This window comes from Schistocerca nitens, chromosome 2 (genome assembly GCF_023898315.1).
Source record: "Schistocerca nitens isolate TAMUIC-IGC-003100 chromosome 2, iqSchNite1.1, whole genome shotgun sequence".
In the NCBI taxonomy this organism is placed as follows: Eukaryota; Metazoa; Arthropoda; class Insecta; order Orthoptera; family Acrididae; genus Schistocerca; species Schistocerca nitens.
This window is the reverse complement of record NC_064615.1, coordinates 1,103,258,738-1,103,281,349: the sequence shown is the minus strand read 5'-3', so window position 1 is coordinate 1,103,281,349 and position 22,612 is coordinate 1,103,258,738. Positions and strand designations below refer to the sequence as shown.

The following is a 22,612-nucleotide window of genomic DNA, read 5'->3' as shown; positions in this document are numbered from 1 at the left end:
CTGCAGGTGATTTACCCTCTATTAGGAGATCAGTAAGCCTTCGAAACCTCCCCTCAGTAATGCTGTAGAATGAAATAAACGCTTTCTTACATACCATTTGGCTTCCTCCTCTGTATAGTAAGAACACCACGAACTTGAGAGGTTCTAATGACATTTCTTCAATGTTTTTCTTATTTTTCCTCGTTTTCTTAGGAGCTGTTTCATAATCACTTTCACTGTTTGTGGTACTCACAGACATATTGAACATAGAACAGGAAACGTTAAGCACGAATTTGGAATATGCTGAAAACAATCAACAAAACAAAGACTTCGATAAGAGCAGCTGTTTAGGCTGGTGAACACATGGCGCATGCTTGGTAAAGGGGCAAGACTAGTCATGCGATCTAGTGGTGGGAACAGAAACCACGTCAAATACTGAGTCATGTTATTTCTGCACTCAGCGTTCAAAAGAGACACCCTGTATCTACAGATCCACGCAACAGACTGACGCAGTTCTTGGACTCAACAGGCATCTTGGCTTTCTAAGCATCTTTTCATCGAAAATGATTTTTCGCATTTTTGTGACTGAAGTGGTTCCTGCACTCACTGATTCAATTCTGTCGAGGACAGCAAAGGACCTGGAAGAGCAGCCAAATGGAATGGACAGTATCTTGAAAGGAGGATGTAAGATGAACATCAACAAAAGCAAAATAAGGATAATGGAATGTGATGCTGAGGGAATTAGATTAAGAAATGAGACACTTAAAATAGATAAGTTTTGTTATTTGGGAAGCAAAATAACTGATGATGGTCAAAGTAGAGAGGATATAAAATGTAGACTGGCAATGGGAAGGAAAGCGTTTCTGAAGAAGAGAAGTCTGTTAACATCAAGTATAGATTTAAGTGTCAGGAAGTCTTCTCTGAAAGTATTTGTATGGAGTGTAGCCATCTATGGAAGTGAAACATGGACGCTAAATAGTTTAGACAAGAAGAGAATAGAAATTTTCAAAATGTGGTGTTACAGAAGAATGCTGAAGACTGATTGGGTAGATCACATAACTAATGAGGAGATACTGAATAGAATTGGGGAGAAGAGAAATCTGTGGCACAACCTGACCAAAAGAAGGGATCGATTGGTAAGACATGTTCTGAAGGAAGGGATCACCAGTTCAGTACTGGAGGGAAGAGGGGAGGGTAAAAATTGTAGAGGGAGACCAAGGGATGAATACACTAAGGAGAATCAGAACGATGTAGGTTGCAGTAGGTACTGGGATATGAAGAAGCTTGCACAGGATAGAGTAGCATGGAGAGCTGCACCAAACCAGTCTCTGGATTGGAGACATTCTTGAACCATTTGAAATAAAGACTGGTGTTAGACAGGGGGATGGACTCTCTCCATTACTATTAAACTGTGTTTTGGAAAAAGTAATTACAGAATGGCGAGAGCAGAAGTCGATTCAAAATGTAGACCAATCAATCAAGTTAGGTAGAAGTGATATTGCAGTAGATTGCTGAACTGGCAATTTTACTATGGATGTTACCACAGCTCAAAAACAAATTGAAATTCTTAAAGAAGTCTCAGAAGAGGTAGAACTACAAATAACATTTGAAAAAACGGAATACATGACATGCAACAAACAAGCACTAAAATATTTGGATAAGAAATATGGAAAAATAAAAAGGGTATCTCAGTTTAAATACTTGGGGGAAATCATACAAGAAAACGGTCTGGAAAAAGCTGCAAATGAAGTTCGCTGTCAAAAGATGGCAACTGCAATCAGATTATCACAAAATATTTATAATAAATATCACTTTCTAAATTCAGTTAACTAGACATTACAGCATGGTAATCAAACCTGAATGTCTTTATGGAGCAGTAACTTTAATTTTAAATAGCAAGTGGGATATTGAAGAAATTAGAAAGAAAGAAAGAAAGATTATTCAGAAAATATTGGGCCCCAAAATTACTGATGGAGAAACTTATAGGCTGAGAAGTAATAAGGAAATAGAAGAATACACAGACAAATATGGTGACATGAGAAAACAAAGACTTAAATTTTATGAGTACATTAAAAGAATGGCACCCACTAGGTTGACAAAACAAATAGTAGAATTCTTTGAAAACAAAAGGAAGGCAAAAACTGAGCCAATGAAATGGATTGCTGCGATTAAGGAGGATCTTAAAGCAGCTGGTATAACTCACTCAGACCTTACAGATAGGAAAACATTCACACAAGAGATGTTTGATTGGAAAGTTGGTCAGAGGGAAATTAGAAAATGGACTGGAACACCGTAGTCTGATAAAAGAAAGAGCCTTCATTCTGAAAGGATGAAGCAAATTTGGCCACAAAGAAAGGCCAACCATCAAACATGACATTGATGGATTGCACCTCGCGTGGTTCTACTGGGCCCATATGTGAATAATAAATATTGTTAGAAATTTGACTTGGCTGATTTGAAAAAGAATGTGTAGTTCAGTTTCTGATAGTCTAAATATTAAAAAATAGTTAGAAGTTTGACTTGGCTGGTTTGAAAAATAATGTGTAGTTCAGCTTCTGATATTCTAAATATTAAAATTATAACAAATCTGTAGAAGGGGCTTTTTGAACTTCAAGCTAGTTGTAAAAGTATTACAATATTCTCAACAAAGAAGAAAATTTTCTCTGACCATACATTTTCTTCCTTCTAAGGTGTATTGTTACTTACGAAAAATTGTGAAATTATCTTACCCAAGAACTCTTCATTGCAATTGCTGAGCAGTTCCTTATAAAAAATGGTCATCTTTTGCAGTAGCTGAATCTGCAGAAGGAAGACATGTGAAATTTATAATCCTAAAACAGCTCCTCAAGCTTTATTTTATCTGCAGTAGGATGATTTCATCTCAAATTTTACAGGTGAAGAGTGAATGTGTCACATCAAAGTTTGCTGAAAAAGATATATGTTGAAGTTCCACATGATACCTCTCCAAAACTACAAAATTTTGATTTTATGATGGTTTGTTGAAATGCTACAGACATTTCTAAATGACAGTGTTTCTCAAAATGTCGTAACAAAAGGGAAAAATTGTAATAAAGAAACCAAAAGTGATACAGGTCCGAATTTATTTTCAATAAATACTTTGTTCCCAGTATTATGAGTTATGATTAATACATACACAGCTATGAACCTCCCCTCCCCGCCCTTACTTTTTCTTTTAAATAAGCTATGAAAATTTCCAACATATTGTGAATTTCAAAATTATGTTTTGAAAATATGAACAGTCACAGGATGTTAACTGTCTTCAGAAATGAGGCATGAAGTTCTTAAACTGTCAAAATACTTGTATGTAAAGATGAAAGAATCTGAAACCTTTTGGTTATTTAAAAATAATTTTCTCCAAAACCCCATTCTAAAAATTTTGTTCATTAGTTGGTCATTATACTTTGGAAATGTACAGAGTAGGTAATACTTGTCTGTACAAAATGTGATAAATTTGTTAGGTTGGCCTACCTCTACTCTCAAGGTCAAAAAATCATGAACGCTTAAATATTTTAATTGATCGCTGATTTTAATTATATCCATTTTTCTATTCAGAATTGTTATTGTCTTCTGTCATGATCTAACTTCTTCATGACTTTCCATGAATTAAAATCGCCTACAATCTAACAGTCAACACTGCACTGCTGAAGAGAGTTCATTTGCTTTTTTCATCTGCTTCTCATTGAACTTGTATAGCTGAGCTAAACTTGCACATGGACAAGGATGATCCAACAAGAGCAATACTTAGGAAGTGGGAACTGCACACTGATCTTTTGATGTTGGCCATTTGAAAGCATTGGCAGGACCATGAAATGTCATAATGGAGATGGTTATATCTTGCATCTCATGAGAGACACTTACTATCTTTCCCATCCACCACTAATTGTCATACACACAAGAAATGAAGTGGCTCACTACAAAGTCTTATAATGTATACTGTGGTCTCTGCATTTCACACACAGTAAAGACTGTTTTGTGGAGAACCGTTCTTGCAATGTATGTGCTACTCTGGGATACAACCCAGCAGTGACTTGATTGAATTCCTACCATGGGCTTCATAGCAGACCATGCTTCTCTCTTTTTTAAATGGAACACCCTTAATGTACTTTCATTTAGAATTAAGAGTTTCACGTTTGTTGTTAACATTGATATGGTGTGCACAAATGGAGTAGCATCTCTTATAGCATCAACTACTTCATGTCTCAGATTAAATCTTGTTGCATGTTTACAGAGACCTCCTATACCATCGCATGCACTTTTCTCATAACCTGTTGCTGAAAATATCCTTTTTTGTCTTAATTCTTGCACTACAGTGTTGACAAAGCTCATAAAACTGAAAGCGGCCTTTAAAATTAGATGCTGCACCATCAGTCGTGTACCCTTTTTTAGGAAATGCATGACCTCTAGATGTTACGTCATCAGTTATGGTGCTGACAGCGTAGCATGTATGTGCACTGTCATGAATGAGATGATCACTGACCATAGCAAAACAGTGTGGTGTTCCAAGGAAGTGAGCAACATATGTGAATATTGATATCTGTGATTATATGTGTTAGTGGTAGCTCTGAATTTCATTCTGCAGAGCAACAGACAGGTTCCCAGCAAAGTGAAATGAAGAACTTAACATGTCAGTATTCTGTGATGTGGCCTACGGCCTGTCACTGAATCCTCCGGATATGATGGTGAGCCATTCCTTTCGTGGCCCAGTGCCTACCCTGTGTGTAAAAAAAAAAAAAAAAACTTCTCTGGTTCTACTGTCTTCTTCAACAACTCTCCTCCCTCCCACAAGCATAAGTTATGTCATTATCAGTATCCTGAAGGTGTAATGCTTCAGCAGTCATTACTTCAGCACCAGGACGCTTTGCACACTCCTGCAACAAACATTTCAACTTGCGGCTCTTGACGTATACACAACGTATTGTCTCCATCTCTGTGTACTACACTGCTTATGGTGAAACAAACAAGTTTCAAATTAGTGTAGTAAATACATGTGCATACTTCCTTCACTGGCTGGCATTTTATGCATTTTGGTTGTAAGCAGTAGAATTATGTGAGCCCAATTTTTAAATTTGGGTCCTTCTTTTTCATTAGGAGATGTACTTCTCTTATTGATCTTGTTATATATCTTTTTACCTTTTAACAATTTTCACCAACAGAGGTAACGTCATCCTGGTTAGGACTTTGCCTGCTGCAGTCTTCGCCATCACATAGGTAATATTCCAGAGCAACAGTGAGCATATCACCTTGCAACGGATGCCCACAGTAAGAATCTGGGCATGCCCAAATACTTTTCTCATTCTTTATTTCACGAGCTTTTGAAATCAGCTAATGTGAGGAAGTGGGTATGTATTTCAGTATATGCTGCTTGGAGTAGCTACTTGGTATCAGTGACAGCAACAGTCTCTTCCCAGTATATATGGCTGCTGAGATAGGAGTATTTAGGTTTTGAAACCACACATCATATTTCATGCACATATCACTATCTTCAGGTTCTGCACCAAGTGCATCTACATTACACACTTCACAAAGTTTTGAAGAGGTTACTTGCATAAAACTTGTTTCAATTCCTTCCACTTTTCTTTTTACATGCTTGGATCCCCCCCCTTGTGCTTCTTAACTTTTATGGACATTGAAGGGGGGATATAGTAGGGGCTACAGTAGAAATGCTAACATTCAACAAATCAGCTGTTTCACACCCTGGAATAAACATCTGCACTGTCTTCTTCAGTTTCACATTTGGGTGATGGTGATCATTCAGTTGCATTGTCAGTAAATTTCTTGTAATGGGTGTAGCAATTCCTGTACTATGAATATGATGCTAATACTGTTACTTGAGGATCAAGATATTTCTGCAATACCTCTGACAGATTTCCAACAACTGTGAAGTGTTTTTCACTTTTCTTAAACACCATCTTGTGTCTTTCTTTCAAAGTTCACACCCCTCACTCTTCCACAACTGTATTTTCTCACTGACATTGTGTCTAACAAAAAGTTCAAACCAAACACAAAAATTGATGCAGAATGGTAAATGTGCAAGCTCTCACTCATTTGGTTTAAACAGAAGAGTACTGGAAACGGTGTTGCCAACATTCATATTTTGCACTAGAAATTCAGTGATGCGAAATGCACAGACTGTTGAGAAATTTTTAACACTTTACACAGGAAAATATTGCCCACTTGGTATGCACTGACTGCTAACTTATTAACCAAACAGTATTTTGTGTAATTCTCAAGTAAATAATCTATAAAAATTCATAAAAATACATTTTTTACATTTTTAATAATAAATATTTACATAATGCAGATAGCTGGAGCAGAGAAGATACTGTTTATAATACTTATGTAGTATCTGCTAATATGACAGAAAATGTAACGTTCTGTGACTTCCCAAATTAGAAAAAAAAAATTTAAGAGGAAAAATTAACTTAAATTTCATCTTTTCATCTTACATTTGTAAGTTAAAGGAAGCCCATAAGTGTGCGGATTTCAACTAAATTTCAACACACTAAGAGTGAGCTTTAGTGCAAAACATCTGCCAGGTCTCCAGTACTTTTAGTTTATTAGTTATATTTTTTTGTTCTCTGCTGTTGTAAGAGTTACTTACAAAATATAAATTTTTCAAAGGGCCCCACTATTTACAGAAATGAAGATAAAATGAAAATACTTCATTTCTTAACACTTATAAAATGAGGTCCAATAGATCTTTTTCCAGAGAAATTCATGACCAGGAGTTGTCATGTTCTGTATGATTTGAGATGAAATCACCCAGTATTAATTGTTTAATGTATGTAAATCTGAATCTTTTGAGTGTACAGGTAAAGTTGCAAGACGACTCTATACCAAGCTTAATTTATTTTAAGGTTCAGTGAAACAGTTGCCAAAATAGGTGTCAATGGAAATGCTGTAAAAGCAAAATGTCAATGAAAGCATTGTAAAAATGAAATGTCCGTAAAACATTCTTAAAATGAAATGTAAAATTATTTAATTTTTTTCCAAATCATTATTGTTACTGAATTACTTGTGTTGATTGCTTGTAATGCACAGTTTTTTTAACAGTATTCTCATTCATAGCTCACTGGTGTTTAAAACTGTGACTATCCTCAAAATACAACAAAAACACTGAATTTCTGTGCCAGTCACCATTTATATTAGTTAAGCACAACACATTTTGAAGTTTACTCCAGAATCTTCAGGTGGCACCTGCTCAAAATGCATTGACTTACATTCAGATTGCAAGCAACAGGAAGTTGTATCCACATTGAAAAATTGATACATATTACTACTAAAACTTTCCTTGTTGCTGCCAGTATATACAGAAATCACTGCTGTTTACTGTTTTTTGAGAAAAAGTAAAAGTGGAAAAAGCTATTTGAATTTGATCAAAGGCAATTTGAACGGGACGTGACACAGCAGATGGCGCCCTTGTCTACCAATAAAATGGCAAATGGAAACCCAATTTGCTTCAAAAATTGCTGACATATAGCCACTTCGTGAATGTAAATGTGTTGTTCTGAAGCTACCATCCTGTATTTGGTTGAATTCAGGTTTCACAGCTCCAATGGAACATATATTACCATGTAACACAGAGAAAATGCACTTTCATCCAGGATATAATGCATTTCACCTGGGAAAAAGTGTGTTTTTAACTGGGAAATCCAGGGTGTATATTCTCTCTCTCTCTCTCTCTCTCTCTCTCTCTCTCTCTCTCTCTCTCTCGCGCACACACACACACACACACACACACACACACAGCATATACATCCTATCATTCCAAAACAACGAGCAACTTAAAACACAAAGCATTCGGGAACAGCAACCATGCAATTGCTTGTCGAGGTTGGCACAGTATTGTCACAGAATAGACAGTATACAGAAAGAAAAGCAGAGAATTGCTCCTTTAGCTTATATGAAGTAGAGCATTGTGCTCGACGCCATATTGAAACCAAGTAAATACCAAAATGATAGCTGCTTATTACTAAGGCTTGAAATGTACATTCTTATGAAACAGTAGTAATTTAACCAAGTAAGGATAAACTTGTTTGAAAGGAAATGCTGATGAAAGAACCTGTGGTAAATATTTAACTACAAACTTATCTCATAAGCTTTTAAATTCGTTATTGTTCACATATGCAAGCTGCGAACTGCAACTGCTTTTAGCTTTAGATGGTAATGAAACTACTTTGTTCTGTAAATATCAGGTTTTTATGTGCAACAATTTTATTTTACTTCTTAATTTTGCTTTTCTGTTACTGTGAGCTGATAAATCGACTTTATTTCCTACAAAAGCATACTGGAGGAATTGGGTCAGTGCTGGAGTTTTCATTCATGCTTTCAACCTAAAAGTAATGCATAGGTATGACTTTAAACTAAGACAGTAGGTTGTATTAAAATTTAATTTATAGAAAATTTTTTGAATTAGGCTCAGATCTATAAGTTCACTCAAATATACGTAATATCAGTCATATTCGTTTACTAAATGGCAGTTGATACATGTAATAAAGAAACTTTTGTCAAGCAGTATTCTAAATATGGGTTGTTTTTCAGCTTTACCATTATTTAAATGTAGGTCTAGAATGTCTCCTTTTTCTTCTTCTTCTTCTTCTTCTTCTTCTTCAGTTACTTTCAGCAGGAAGTACAACAACAAATTGTGATCACTAATTAGAGAAACTTGTGTGTACTTGCACGAACTGTTCACAACGGAGCTGCAGACTTCTTGCACGTGGCACCATCAGGCAGGGCACTCAAATAAAATACTTTAACTTTTTTAATATAATTAGAAGGAAAGTTGCTACTCACTATATAGCAGAGATGCTGAGTCGCATGTAGGCACGACAAAAAGACTCTCGTAATTAAAAGCTTTCAGCCATTAAGGCCTTCGTCAACAATAGACAAAAAACACACACACACACCCGCGCGCGCGCGAATGCAACACGACTGCAGTCTCAGGCAACTGAAACCACACTGTCAGTTGCCTGAGACTGTAGTTGTGTGTGCTTGCGTGTGTGTGTGTGTGTGTGTGTGAGTGTGAGTGAGAGAGAAAGAGAGAGTTGCGTTTGAGCACGCACGTGCGTGTGTGTGTGTGTGTGTGTGTGTGTGTGTGTGTGTGTGTGTGTGTCGTTGACAAATGCCTATCTGCGACTCAGCATCTCTGCCATGTGGTAACAACTTTCTTTCTCATAATATTGTTACATTCCATTCTGAATTTTCCATTTTTAAACTTTTTTTCCTTCATACTGTAGTGAAATGTGGCTCTTAATTCCAATTTTGAAAACAATTTTGATATGTTAGCTACATTTAATACAAAGCAACATTTCACCTGAAATAAGCACATTTTTCGCTGCAAGCCCTGCAAATTTTATGGTGCAGTGTGCTAGAAAATTAAGTATCACAGTGACTAGACCATTATCGAAACAATTGACAGTTCATCATTAAGCTGTGACATGAAACTGTAAGATGCAAAAGAAATCAATTTTGAGTGCCAATTAGTTTCCCAAGAATCAGTGAAGGTATTACATACAGTAGTGAAGAAAATGACCAATGCAAAACAAGTTGTTTTTAATTTTTTTCAGTGAAGAAGGAGAAGTTTACCGAAAATCCAGCTGCAGGAGTTGATGTACTTTTGTGTCATTTACATACAGTATTTTTTACTGTTGAGTGGGCTTTCATTGAAACTTCCTGGCAGATTAAAACTGTGTGCCCGACCGAGACTCGAACTCGGGACCTTTGCCTTTCGCGGGCAAGTGCTCTACCAAGGTTCGCAGGAGAGCTTCTGTAAAGTTTGGAAGGGAGGAGACGAGGTACTGGCAGAAGTAAAGCTGTGAGTACCGGGCGTGAGTCGTGCTTCGGTAGCTCAGTTGGTAGAGCACTTGCCCGCGAAAGGCAAAGGTCCCGAGTTCGAGTCTCGGTCGGGCACACAGTTTTACTCTGCCAGGAAGTTTCATATCAGTGCACACTCCGCTGCAGAGTGAAAATCTCATTCTGGGCTTTCATTGTTTACTGGTCACATTGTGAGAATTGCTCTTTTTTCCTGTGTGGTCTTCTCTCTTATTACTGCTCATTATATATTTATAACTTTTGCAGTGCTTCAAAAAACTGACTTCTCGCAAGCGCACTAAAATTTGATGCATGGATTCGAGCCAAGTTTCCATTCCATTTACTTTCTATTCTGTGTTACTCTGAACAACTTAGTTCACACCGACCTCTAGCAGTATTCAAGACAACCAACAAATGTGCCACATAATTTGCCACTGCGTTTCATTACATGGTGTGTATCTTAAATAGACCACTCAACCACCCACAATTGGCATGGCACCAAAGCATTTGAGGGCATGGGTAAATTGTTGCATTCATGCACTTTTTATTGTGCAAACAGGTTTGTACACATAGCGTATATTAAGTAATTCCATGGTGTCACATTTGGGGCAGTATTCACATCTATTTTGCATTTAGGTGCACTGATGACCTTGCAGTTTATAGCACCCTCTGCCATAAATCATCATCATCATCGCCATCATTTCACATTTATTGCAAAATGCGAATTTTTCTGCTCCCTGCTCATAAATATGTGTAAAGCATAATGAGTTCATTCAACAAAATAAAACCAACCAGATTAAATTAGTCAACTACTGCCATATTTCATGATGTGATTATAATTAAGTCAGCAATGTTTATTGATGGCTTCTATGAAACACGTGACAGTTTATTTTTTATTCCCCCCCACCCCCCTCACTCATTTTACAAAAAACAAAACAGAATAGTGAAACTACATTATTTACCGAATTTGTAGCACACTATCAAATTAGTTAACTTGATGTTATCCTCAAAACTCTCAGCAACCTCTGCTTCTCTCAATTTCTCCAAGTCCCATCTTCTTAAGATTTTACCCTTCTGCAATATCTTCCAGTTTTAATCATCAGCTCCGCTTTGATATTTCTAGAGTCATTCAAAGAAAGTCATTGGGCAGTTGTGCACAAATACCCGGATCATGCAGCACTAGTTGTGGTGACTTGAACCTACCAAGTATAGACCAGGATGTGTATGGATTCATTGGAGGGGGTACATCAGACAGTCTTGTGAAGTACTTTTGAACACTTTTCTGAAAACTGTCTCAAGAAGCTAGTTTGGCAGCTCACACGCATTGGAAATATCTTGGTCCTTGTAGCTACAAGCTACATCATCAATGGTGTCAGTATAGAGATGGCGATTAGTGATCATGAGGTCATCATAGCAACTAGTTAATAAATGAGTCAAGAGGGCTAGGAGAGTGTTTCTGCTAGAAAGAGATAATCTGGTGTGAGCATCTCACCTAGACAGTTTAGTTCCGGAATGATGGACATACAAGAATTATGGGCAAAGTTTAAACAGATTGTAAATCATTTTCTGGACAAGTATGCGCCGAGTGCACCACCGTGATTTAATAAAGAAATTCAGAAAATGCTGAGGAAGCTAAGGCACTCGTGGTTCAAAACAGGATGCACAAATGACAACAGGCAAAGATTAGTAGAAATTCTGGGGTATATGAAAAGAACTATGCATGAAGCATACAACAGCTACCACCATCACACCTTGGTTAAAAATAGGACGGAGAACCCGAAAAAGTTTTGGTTCTATGTAAAGTCGCTATGTGCCTCCAAGACTTCCATCCAGTCGCTCATTGACCAGTCTGTTCAGTGGAAAATAGCAAAAAGATGATCAAAGTTATAAATTCCACATTCAAGAAATCATTCATGTAGAAGAATAATTCTGAGATACTATTTCAGGGTGTATTCGACCCGGGAGATCCGGGAAAAACCCGGAAATTTTTTCATACGGGAGAAAACGGGAAAAACCCGGGATATTTTTAGAATTCTGGGAATTTTTCATTGTTTTAGTTTTCAGTTAAATTTTTGTAATTTTGACTGATAAGAACCGATACTTTAACAAAGGATATTACTGTATCCCGCTACTGCAGAATAATACTTCAACAATAAAACATAAACGAGTGACAAAAACGAAAATAACTTAAATTGCAAAGGAAATGCGCCATATACAACAGCGACACACATTGCTCATGCAAGCGTCTGCCAATTGAAAATGTGTCAAAGGCTTTAGGAAGACTATGCAGTGCTTCATAACAACAAATTGCGTCCAATGAGCGTGAAGTCGCAACTGTTTACATTCGATTTGTTTTAGCAGTTACGCTCGGGCTTATGCGCGCATGTGCAGTTGAGTCACGTTTGAGTAGTAGATTATCTCGCTTCTGGCAACAGGAATGTAGCTGTTGGCTGTGCAAGCAGTCGCAGCAAGCAGCTAGATGCTACCAGGAAAAGGGGGCGCCAAATTCATATTCTTGAGGAAAGAAACTTGTTTCACAAAGCGCTTAGCATCCAACGCACGTTTGCCTATCGATTATTCATATGATTTCGAAACGCTTCCCTGTTGACATTTGAACATTTTTGAACACATTTTAAATTGATTTCTGAATGAATCATAAGTTGACTTTTGAATGCAAGCATAGTGTACGTGATGTCTCTGTCAGGAGAATCCTCGTCGCATCTAGAAATAAACTTTCCGCAGACAAAAGGAGACGGTGCTATACGAGCCAAGGGAGTGAAGCCTAACGGATGAATGCCAATCGCTGTCTCATTATGTGGTTGATTGGGTTTGCGAAAGATCAGCATTGTTATAATTACTAGCGAAATCCATAGATTCAGACTACCAGAATGGAAATAAACGACTGGCAGGAATAAGAGGTGAGAAAGATTACGTATTATCTTCTCGTTGTATCCAAGAAAATGAAATATTGACAGAAAATATTTGGCCAGATCGCTACACTAGTAAGGACCAGTAGTACAGTCCCCGGCTAGCAGCCGCATAAGTTCTATTCTGTAACGCGGGAAACGTGTTGTTCGAACATGTAATAACGCCTAACCGGGAAATAATCGCGGGATAACTAAACCTGTGGTTCTGGCAGGGTTAGTGAAGTTAATCGGTGAACAAATTTTGACAGTGGCAGAAATAGCTACAGAATTGGTGATGACAAGATTGTTTGTTAGAACGAGGAAGGGGAGGAAATGGAGATATCACACAAATTATGGAAGAATAAGACGATTCCAAATTTATATAAAAATTTCGTAATACTACTTTTCGATCTCATGCTTGAGAAGCTGGTGCGTATGAATGAAATGTGAAACTATTTCCTAACATAAAGCTTTTTGCTTGTAGTAGGCCTAATAGGCATTTGATATTGGTACTTATTGGATTATATTCTCTCGTTTTATAAAAATGGCCATTTGTGCCAAAACAGTCTCGCGTATTTGGTGTGTTACAAAATTGCTGCCATATTAGAAAGGCCTATTTTTTTTTTTTTTTTTATCTAGCAGACAGGGCCAAAATAGGCATAATCAGCTCTAGAAACCACATCAGTCTTGGGTATTATTTGTATTAACAGATTTTTCAGTATTAGATAACGACATTTCGATTTTTCATGTAGCAAACCATTTGACGAACTTTGATGAGGTAATAGATTCTTTCGCAGAAAGGAAAGCACGCCATGTAAAGCTGTAGCAAGATTAGAGAGGAAAAATTCTAGGATTTAAGGTTTGAACAAATGTGTAATTTCTTGCTTATCTCTTGTCAGTATTGGTTTTATATATCCTATATTTAATTTTATGTCACACAAAACAGCAAGTTATTAACTAATATGCAGTTAAGAGTTCAGATTTTCTGAAGAGTTCTTGTTCTCTCGATTACAGATAATTACTATTAATTACGAAATTTTTTTTAATTGGGGCAGGCTGTCAAACCGGCCGACTGGGAGCAGGAGAGGCACCACAGGACATATCAGTATCCACTCTCCTGAATATAATTTGGACGTGGGGTAGAAAAATGCTTTATGAAGAGGCGTGGCACCGCACTTTGGCATACTTAAGACCAAATAATATGTCTTACATTTCCTCGAATACATATTTTGTACGTTTCAGACTTTTCAGAAAGATGTGCGCTACAAGATAAACATATTTTGAAAATTCGATTTTTTTTTTTAGTATTGACCCGGTTCGCAAATGTCATAGATCCGGGGCTGATGCGCAGAGCAGTGTGAGTTATAGAGGGTAGTCTCCATGCAACCCGTGTTTACATTTAGTGATTTTACTGTTTCTCCTTCGTTTACTCTCACGTCGAATGAAAACAAAACGGATATCTGTGGCCGGGAGCTATCAAGTGAATTAAAACACATTCACATAATTACGGAAGTTAGTTTCAGATTTTATTTTATTTCCACCTTTCTGACAGTCAAGCATTAATCGCCTTGCGGAACAATGAAGTTATTTTTGTCTGTTTGCTAAAGAAATTTGACTTTTGTTAACCTTTTCCGCAGAGGCAGTCAATGTATTTGAAACGAAATGTTTAATTCCACAGTACTGGTTAGTTTCAACTGTTCACTGCATTTTAAGTGCATGTTTTCATCTTCTAGCACGTATGGCATTATGCCATAATAAAGAATCAAACATGATATAATGCAGTACTGGTGCTCCAAGAAAATTTAAATCCCGAAAACGACAATGAAAAGCTTAATATCAGGTTGAGGTCTACTTTATTGGGAATCTGGACATATGAATGTGCCCTTTAAGTATGTGCTTTAAATGTGCACATTTTAATATGGTTCATGGAATTCTGATGCTCTTGCAGTAGCCTCTGATGCCTTGTTTCTTTTATGACATAATGTATGATCTTTCAGTGTTTTACACGTACTTACATACGGGCTTCCTATGTCATGATAGCTGCGCAAGCGCGCGTGTCGCCTTTTATCTGCGCTCTCTGGCAACTGCTGAAACGAACCTATTTCTAACAGGTCGCGGGAAAATATTGCAAATAGTGGTTTGAAAAGGGTTACTTTCAAAGTAAATATACTTTTACGTAAGTTGAGTTACGTGCAAGAATGAATTTATTAATCACAGAGCGTTTGACTCTCAATTAAAAATCAACTCTTTGGTGACGAGCCATTTAGAAGAATTTCGAACCCTGAAGAGCAGACATTTCTCATTATTAAAAATTTTACTGGCACATTTGTGTGATATATCTTAAAGTGTAACACGCGCAAAAAAGATCAACAGTATATGCGAAAGCTTAGTTCCTCTTACAGCTTGAGACCAATATTATATGTGAAAGCTTTGCTTTTCTTGTAACAACACCATGTATATTAATTTAAACTATTAACTTTCCCTGTTTGTGTGTTCATACTACTTAACAGTGATGTTGCTGTTGGCTGACTACATCATGTGTTCTATCCTCTGAATATCCACTGTCATCGGCTGGCGAGATCACGTGACATGAGCTACGGACTAGAGATGGGCAAAACTGTTCTTTTCAGAGATTGGATCAGAACTGTTCACTCCCTGAAATGAATTAGCTCTTTTTCATGACTCACCACTCATTTACAATAGAAAATAAATGGAAGGCACATTGCCCTTTAAACTTGGTTTATTCCAGTACTATACCTTTATTTTGATCTTATTTGATCCTATTTTGAAGTAACACAGATAATGAGTAAGAATTTTGTATTGTTTATTGAAATTTCCACGATATGACAAAGTTTTTGATTATTGATTTATTTTGCACTATCGTGGTTTTTTGGGTGATCGGAAAATGTTGTAACTTGAGATTTACATTAACAATATATTTGGCTATAATGTATTAAAATTTCATTAACCTCATACAAATACATCGCAAGCCATATATTTTTAAAGTGAACGTTTCCTTCCGAAGACGCCTAAAATCACAAAATCCGTACCAGAATAAGAAAAAAAAAAAATTTGACTGTAAAACGAAAGTGCTGCATATAGCCTTACGCAGAATAAAACAAGGAAAATATTGGTGTATCACATTTTGCGATACGTTTATCGGTTCGCTCGTAATTAAAGCGTAAATTCGAGTGTCCATAATAAAAATCCTATGGTAAGAGGAGTCATCAGGAACCTAATCTAATCAGTTTAAACAAATAAAAATAAAATAAAAACGATTGATGTATACATAACATAATAATGTAATATACATAGCGGTATTACTACGAAGAACAATATCCAGTGGGGACGAACTCCGATGCAGAGGCGCTGAGTCGAGCAGGTCGAGCCGCGAGCTGTATTACTGCATGAGCTGAGACCGCAGAGACCAGAGTGACACCTGAGTCGCTTTGCTCAACGCTCTGGCTAGAGTCGAGACGGTGGGGTGAGCGTTGAGCGGGCGAGTTCCGAGGGTGGGGGGAGCGGTGAACTCACCCGCTCCGAGACAAATCGTCCGTTCCCTTGCGAGCAGGTTTTTGCAAGTAGTTCCTATGTTATCCGCTAGGTGGCTCTCTGTCCTGTTGCTCGCATCAACTGCCCAGAGGGCAGGACGTGCGACTGAAACGATCGTCGACAGAGTGCGATGCGAAGTTAAGCTGCGCCAGACACTGCACATGGCAGACGACGCACAGAGATGGCACGGCATACGTGAAACACAAAATCCAATGGGGCACTGCACAATGCAGGCAGCCAAGGTAGAAGCAGGGCAGAGGCCGGCGCTGGCTGTGTTGTGTGGCGTGCACTGTGCTCTGACCAGCAGAGGCGCTGCTGATATGCTCTCTCTCTCTCTCTCTCTCTCTCTCTCTCTCTCTCTCTCTCTCTCTCTCTCTGCCGTGGGAAACGTTTGGAGCTACCGTTCTTTTTTTCTGAATCACTGATTGTTCACTCCTTTGAAAGATTCAACTCTATGAATTAGTTCAAGAGCGGATCCCCCATCTCTACTACGGACGGCTTACAAAAGCGCATCGAAATCTCAATTTCAATGATTCGGAAAGTAACATGCGGTGTTTGGTGGAATTGCAATGTATGCTTTCATAATACGAAAATACGCAGCGTACATGTTGCTGCACATCAAAGATATTTCCAAAACATGCCTTTTTCCCTGAGTTTCGTTTTATAAAGTGCCGGGAAATTGTAAGCCTGTGTGTAAAACTATAACCATTCAAAGGGTTGATAAGGGAAAATATACTGTCACCCGGGAGAAAATGTATTTTTAACCGACAAATCCTGGAATTTCTTTTCCTTGTCCACGTATACACCCTGTATTTGACCATCACACAGTCCCCTGTATGTTTGACATAGTAATAAGCATCCCTGATGTAGAGAAACAATCGAAAGAGTTGAAAACAAAGAAGTCATTAGGTCCAGATGGAATCTGAAATCAGTTTTACAAAGAGTACTCTACATCATTGGCCACTCGCTTAGTTTTCATTCATTGTGAATGTCTCGACCAGCACAAAGTGCCAAGCGAGTGGGAATGAAATGCAGGTGACTCATATTTATAAGAAGGGTAAAAAGAAATGGACTTGCAGAATTACGGACCAATATCCTTAATCTCTGTTTGTTACAGATTTCTAGAGTGTATTATGAGTTCGAATATAATAAATTTCCTAGAAGACCGAAAACCACATGTCCACAAATCAGCACAGCTTTAGAAAGCATCGTTATGCAAAACCCAGCTTGCACTTTTCTCACATTATATAACGCGAACTATGGATGAAGGCCGACAGACAGCTTCCATATATCTAGATTTCCGAAAAGCCCTGCTGCAGACTGTTAACAAAGGTATGTGCATACGGAATAGTCACCCAGATGCGTGACGGACTAAAAGACTTCATGAGTAATAGATCCCAATATGTTGTCCAGTATGTTGTTGTATTCATCGGAGACAGGAATTGCATGAGGAGTGGCCCAGGGAAGTGTGATTTTCTATGTACTAAATGACAACAACAACAACAAATGACATGGCAGACAGGATGGGCAACAATCTGCAGTTGTTCGCTGATGATGTAGTGTGCAGGAAGGTGTCAAAGATAAGTTACTGTAGATTGATACAAAGTGACTTAGACAAAATTTCTAGTTGGTGTGATGAATGGCAGTTGGCCCTTAGTGTGGAAAAATGTAAGTTCATGCGGATGAGTAGAAAAACACACCCGTAATATTCGAATACAGCATTAGTCATGTGCTGCTTGACACATTCACATTGTGATTCGATATGAAATGGAACGAGCATGAGAGGATTGTGGTAGGGAAGGTGAATGGTCAGCTTCAATTTACTGGGAGAATTTTACGAAAATGTGGTTCATCTGTAAAGGAGGCCACCTATAGGACACTAGTGCAATCTGTTCTTGAGTACTACTCAAGTGTTTGTGATCCACATGTGGTTGGATTGAAAGAGGGCATCAAAGCACTTAAAGGCTAGCTGTTAGATTTGTTAGCAGTAGGTTCGATGGGCATGCATATACTGCAGATATGCTTCAGGGACTGAAGTGCAAATCCTTCTAGGGAAGAAGATATTCATTTCAAAGAATACTACTGAAAAATTAGAGAAATGGCATATGACGATGACTGCGAAACCATCCTGCTACTGCCAACATTACTTTCTGCGTGGGCACCACGAAGATAAGATATGAGAAATTAGGGCTCCTGTAGAGGCTTATAGACAGCCATTTTCCCCTCACTCTATCTGCGAGTGGAACAGGAAAGGAAACGACTAGTCGTACAGGGTAACCTTCACCATTCACCGTACTGTGGCTTATGGAAATGTATGTAGATGTGGGATTAGATCAGTTTATAACCAATAAATTATGATCTCAGTCCTCATTTCTGCAGGTGTCCTCCATGTATACAGTTCTCATACACGATTCTTAAATTGAATGTTTGCAATGATTTAAGTTATGCTCTGTCTGTCAAAATTCTATCAGGTGGCTTTCCTTTCGTTCCTTTCCCCCAGTTGATTTTCTCAAACTGTTTTTCCTTCTCTTCATTTTCCTTCTATTGAATAACAGTCTCTTGCACAATTAATTTTGTCTCCATTAAAAATTTGTCAAAATTCTATCAGGTGGCTTTCCTTTCGTTCCTTTCCCCCAGTTGATTTTCTCAAACTGTTTTTCCTTCTCTTCATTTTTCTTCTATTGAATAACAGTCTCTTGCACAATTAATTTTGTCTCCATTAAAAATTTGGATAATTTCTTCTTTTTCTCATTAAACGTCAAATTTCACCTATGCAAAATCGAGAATGAATCTGAGCAATTCAACCTATCAATTAGTTGTATGTGTTCTCAGTGACCACAGTTGCTTGGGGGGGGGGGGGGGGGGGAGAAATCTTTGAATAAACCATCATCTGAAAGTCAGTCTGGGCAGTAATAAATTTCATGTCTGTAATTTGTTTTAATATTTCAATGTGGATTTTCAGACACAACAATACTTCCACTTAAAAAACACCTACAAAGATACAAATTCTGCACGAAAGCTGTTCACAAAGAAAGCTTGCCCTCTGTTGTCCCCAGTATCAAATTTTGTAATACAGTAGCATACAGATAAATCATTACAGAAGTGCGCTACCCACAACTGATTTAATTGTACCAAAAGGAGAAATGTCTTGAGAAAACTATAAAATTACGAGACAGACTTGCTAGCTCCTGTTTATCTTCAGGAGAAGTGTTGTGTTGCTGATTAGCCCAAATAAAACTACACGCATTATTATAACCTTCCTTGGAGTTGAGAGAAGTGGAGGGTAAGAAGGAAAAGCAGGTACTCAGCTCCTGCAGATAAAAGACGTTACATTTATAAGTTTCAAGATGCAAGGATGTGATGGAGAACATGTTCTCATCTCCACAGATCAAGGAAACTAGTATCGTGTGATTGAACCCAAGTAGTCCATAGCCCATGTAGTTTGTTTGGCAGTCAGGTCCCTTGAGCCATGTTGTGAAGCCAGCTTTATACTGGGTACCAACTGTCCCTGAAGCAAACAGTTGTTCTCTGCCCATTCAAGTGCTCAGTCAGGTTAGTGGTGGTTATATGTACAGCAGTGTAACTGAGAGTTTGCTGAAAACCATGATCCACTGTTATCCTCTTAGGCCAATGAAAGATGATTGTGAAAGTGGAAAATGTACTTTAGGTAGTTAGTAGGTAGTGAACATGCCTCTTTTCACACTTTATGTTGATATGTGCAGAGATGATGAACAAAGCTTGGACACAGGACATTGGCAGAATGGAACAGCAATGAGCATCTTCACTTGATGTAAAGGGGTCGTTTGTGTTTTGGCGCCGTGACTTGGCAGTGTTCTGAGTATCAGAAAGTGGCACTGTCTACTGATGCAAACACCCAATAAAACGATTGATATTGTTTTATGTCTGATATGACATCACAGGATTCACTCCATAGATGTTGCTAGAGTTAATGTGAAATCTGTTCACCAGACTGTGTAGTGGTTTTATTTGAGCAACAAAATATAGAAGAGTTCTTTCTAAAATAGTTACATCATTTCTTAGTGAGTTGGCATAGTTGTGAGTTCTCTTGCAGCCCTCGACCCTTTGAAGTTGGCAAAGAAGTCAATACAGTAGAATTAGTGGTAATAAGTAGCAGGTACACAGCTTCAAGAAAATACGACAAGGCAACTGGAGGTTAAAATAAGGCAAAATCTGAGCACGAGAAACATTGGGGTGACATCAGTCAAGAAGTGAGAACTTACTTATAACTCATAACCAGGGAATCCCTTTTTGCTTCACTTCAGTACATACAAGTTAGTTGATAAACAATGTGTGGTTTAACAAGTTGCTCTGCCTTTTATATTGTAGCCTCCATCCTCTCTCCACTGAGGCTACAGCTTTCTCGAGTTAAGCACTGTTATGAAGTCCTCTCTCCCTGATATCCTCTTCACTCCACTTCCTGTCACCTTCTGTCACTCTCTTAATCTTTGTAACATCCTACTCGAACCTTGTGGCATTCCCAAATGGTTATCCCTACCCTTAAGTTCCTAACCCTGCACTTGACCCCCCCCCCCCCCCCCTCTGTAGAAACCACCTCAAGCACTCACCCACTACAAGCTACTGCTTGTAAATCCTACAACATCAAAGACAGAGCAAGTCCTAAAAACCGTTTGTGTTGTTTATTAATTTGTGTTGTTTATTAATTTGTGTCCACTGCACAGTGTTTTATATAGGTGAATAGCCTTTTCTTCCTCTTTAACCTTCCCCAGTCTTTCCGTGGGAAGCCGTAAGTAGTTCTGAAAGCTAGGATTCTATATGTACTTTTAGGAGTCTGTAGGTAGTACTGACATTTCTCTTTGTGATAAGTACTGGCCAGCAATTCTGTCTCATAATTTTATAGAAGATAGACCTTTACACTCAACAAGTGCAATTGAATTAGCAAAGAGGGGTGGGGAGCTGATGTAGATTACCTACCGTGTCACACGATTGGCACTGGCCATCTGGTAACAATCATGTGCTACATAGGTAAGATTAGACCATGGCCAACTAATAGGTATCTGTTGCCTCAGAATCTCCTATCTTCATGGATGTGCAGGCACTTGGCTTTTCAGGTGACATATCAGTTCAGTTTTCCAATTCAGTATTTGATGATGGCAATTTATGAGGAGCCAAACTGTGCAGAAACATTTCCACATCAGGGGCTACATACAGGTACCACTGCCCCACACTTATTCCTCTGCTGACAAAATGACATTTTGACTGGCACTGGGACACAGCTGTTTGACACTGTGCACATGAGAAAAGATCAATTGAACTAATGTGTGAATATAGGTACACTTGTTACAGTTATGGATTAGTCAAAAATATCAAAAGGCAATGCATCCCACAGTCAGTGAGATTGTGGAGTTTTCTGTTATTGTATAGTCCATGCCATAATCATCGGGGCAAAAGAGGCTGCTACATGCTACCTGGCAGGTGTGTCTGATTCAGTTGATTATTGATTCATAAGTGTGGTGGTGGTGGTGGTGGTGGTGGTGGAAGAGGAGGAGGTGGTATGGTGTTTCCCTCCCCCCCCTCTTTGCGGTAGCTTATTGTATACTGTAATAGATTATTGTTAACACTGTTTCAGAAACCATTAAGAATGCATTGAGAAGCACGTGTCCAAATGTTTAATGCATCAAACTCAACTCTATAATGACCGGACTTTCATTTGTCTCTTGAATTTATAAATTTCAGGCTTCTTGGACTCTGCCTGCTACAGAATGAGCTGTGTCCAATATTCCTGAATCGACATGTCATGAAATTTATACTGGGAAGGCCAATTCGATTTCATGACCTGGCTTTCTTCGATCCTGTTATTTATGAAAGCCTCCGGCAGTTAGTAGTTGATGCAGAGACTAAAGACAGCAATAGTTTGTTCTCAGCTCTGGATCTCACTTTCAGGTAAATTCATATTACTGTCTACGTTCTGTGAGTTGTATGTACTAATATTACTTATTTATTTATTTTATATTTTAGTTAGGCCTAGTGTGGAAATGAATTATTGTGCACAGTTGTTATGTGTATCCCTCTCTGTCACTTTACAGCATTGACCTGAGCCCTGAAGAGGGTGGAGGGTCTTTGGAGTTAATACCGGGTGGCAGAGATGTGGAAGTAACTGCTCAAAATGTGTATGACTATGTGCGTAAATATGCTGAATGTCGGATGATGAAAGTTCAGGAGAAAGCACTTGAGGTAAGAGTTCATTTTTTCAGATTGTACACAGACTTCCTGGCGAGAAATAGGTTGAAATAGCAAAGCACTTTTTCTCACAGATAAATTTGTGACTAGGTTTGCAGTACAGTTCAACTGCTTTACCTTATTCT

At 38.2% G+C, this 22,612-nt stretch overlaps 1 protein-coding gene across 1 annotated transcript in view; it reads left to right on the top strand.

Annotated features, from left to right (window-relative positions):
- LOC126237499 (E3 ubiquitin-protein ligase UBR5) overlaps nucleotides 1-22,612 on the top strand; it is a 370,559-nt gene that overhangs the window by 323,362 nt on the left and 24,585 nt on the right. Inside the window, exons 43-44 of the mRNA XM_049947657.1 lie at nucleotides 21,984-22,190; nucleotides 22,334-22,481. Of these exons, the coding sequence (XP_049803614.1) occupies nucleotides 21,984-22,190; nucleotides 22,334-22,481 (355 nt within the window). The remainder of the gene's footprint in view (nucleotides 1-21,983; nucleotides 22,191-22,333; nucleotides 22,482-22,612) is intronic.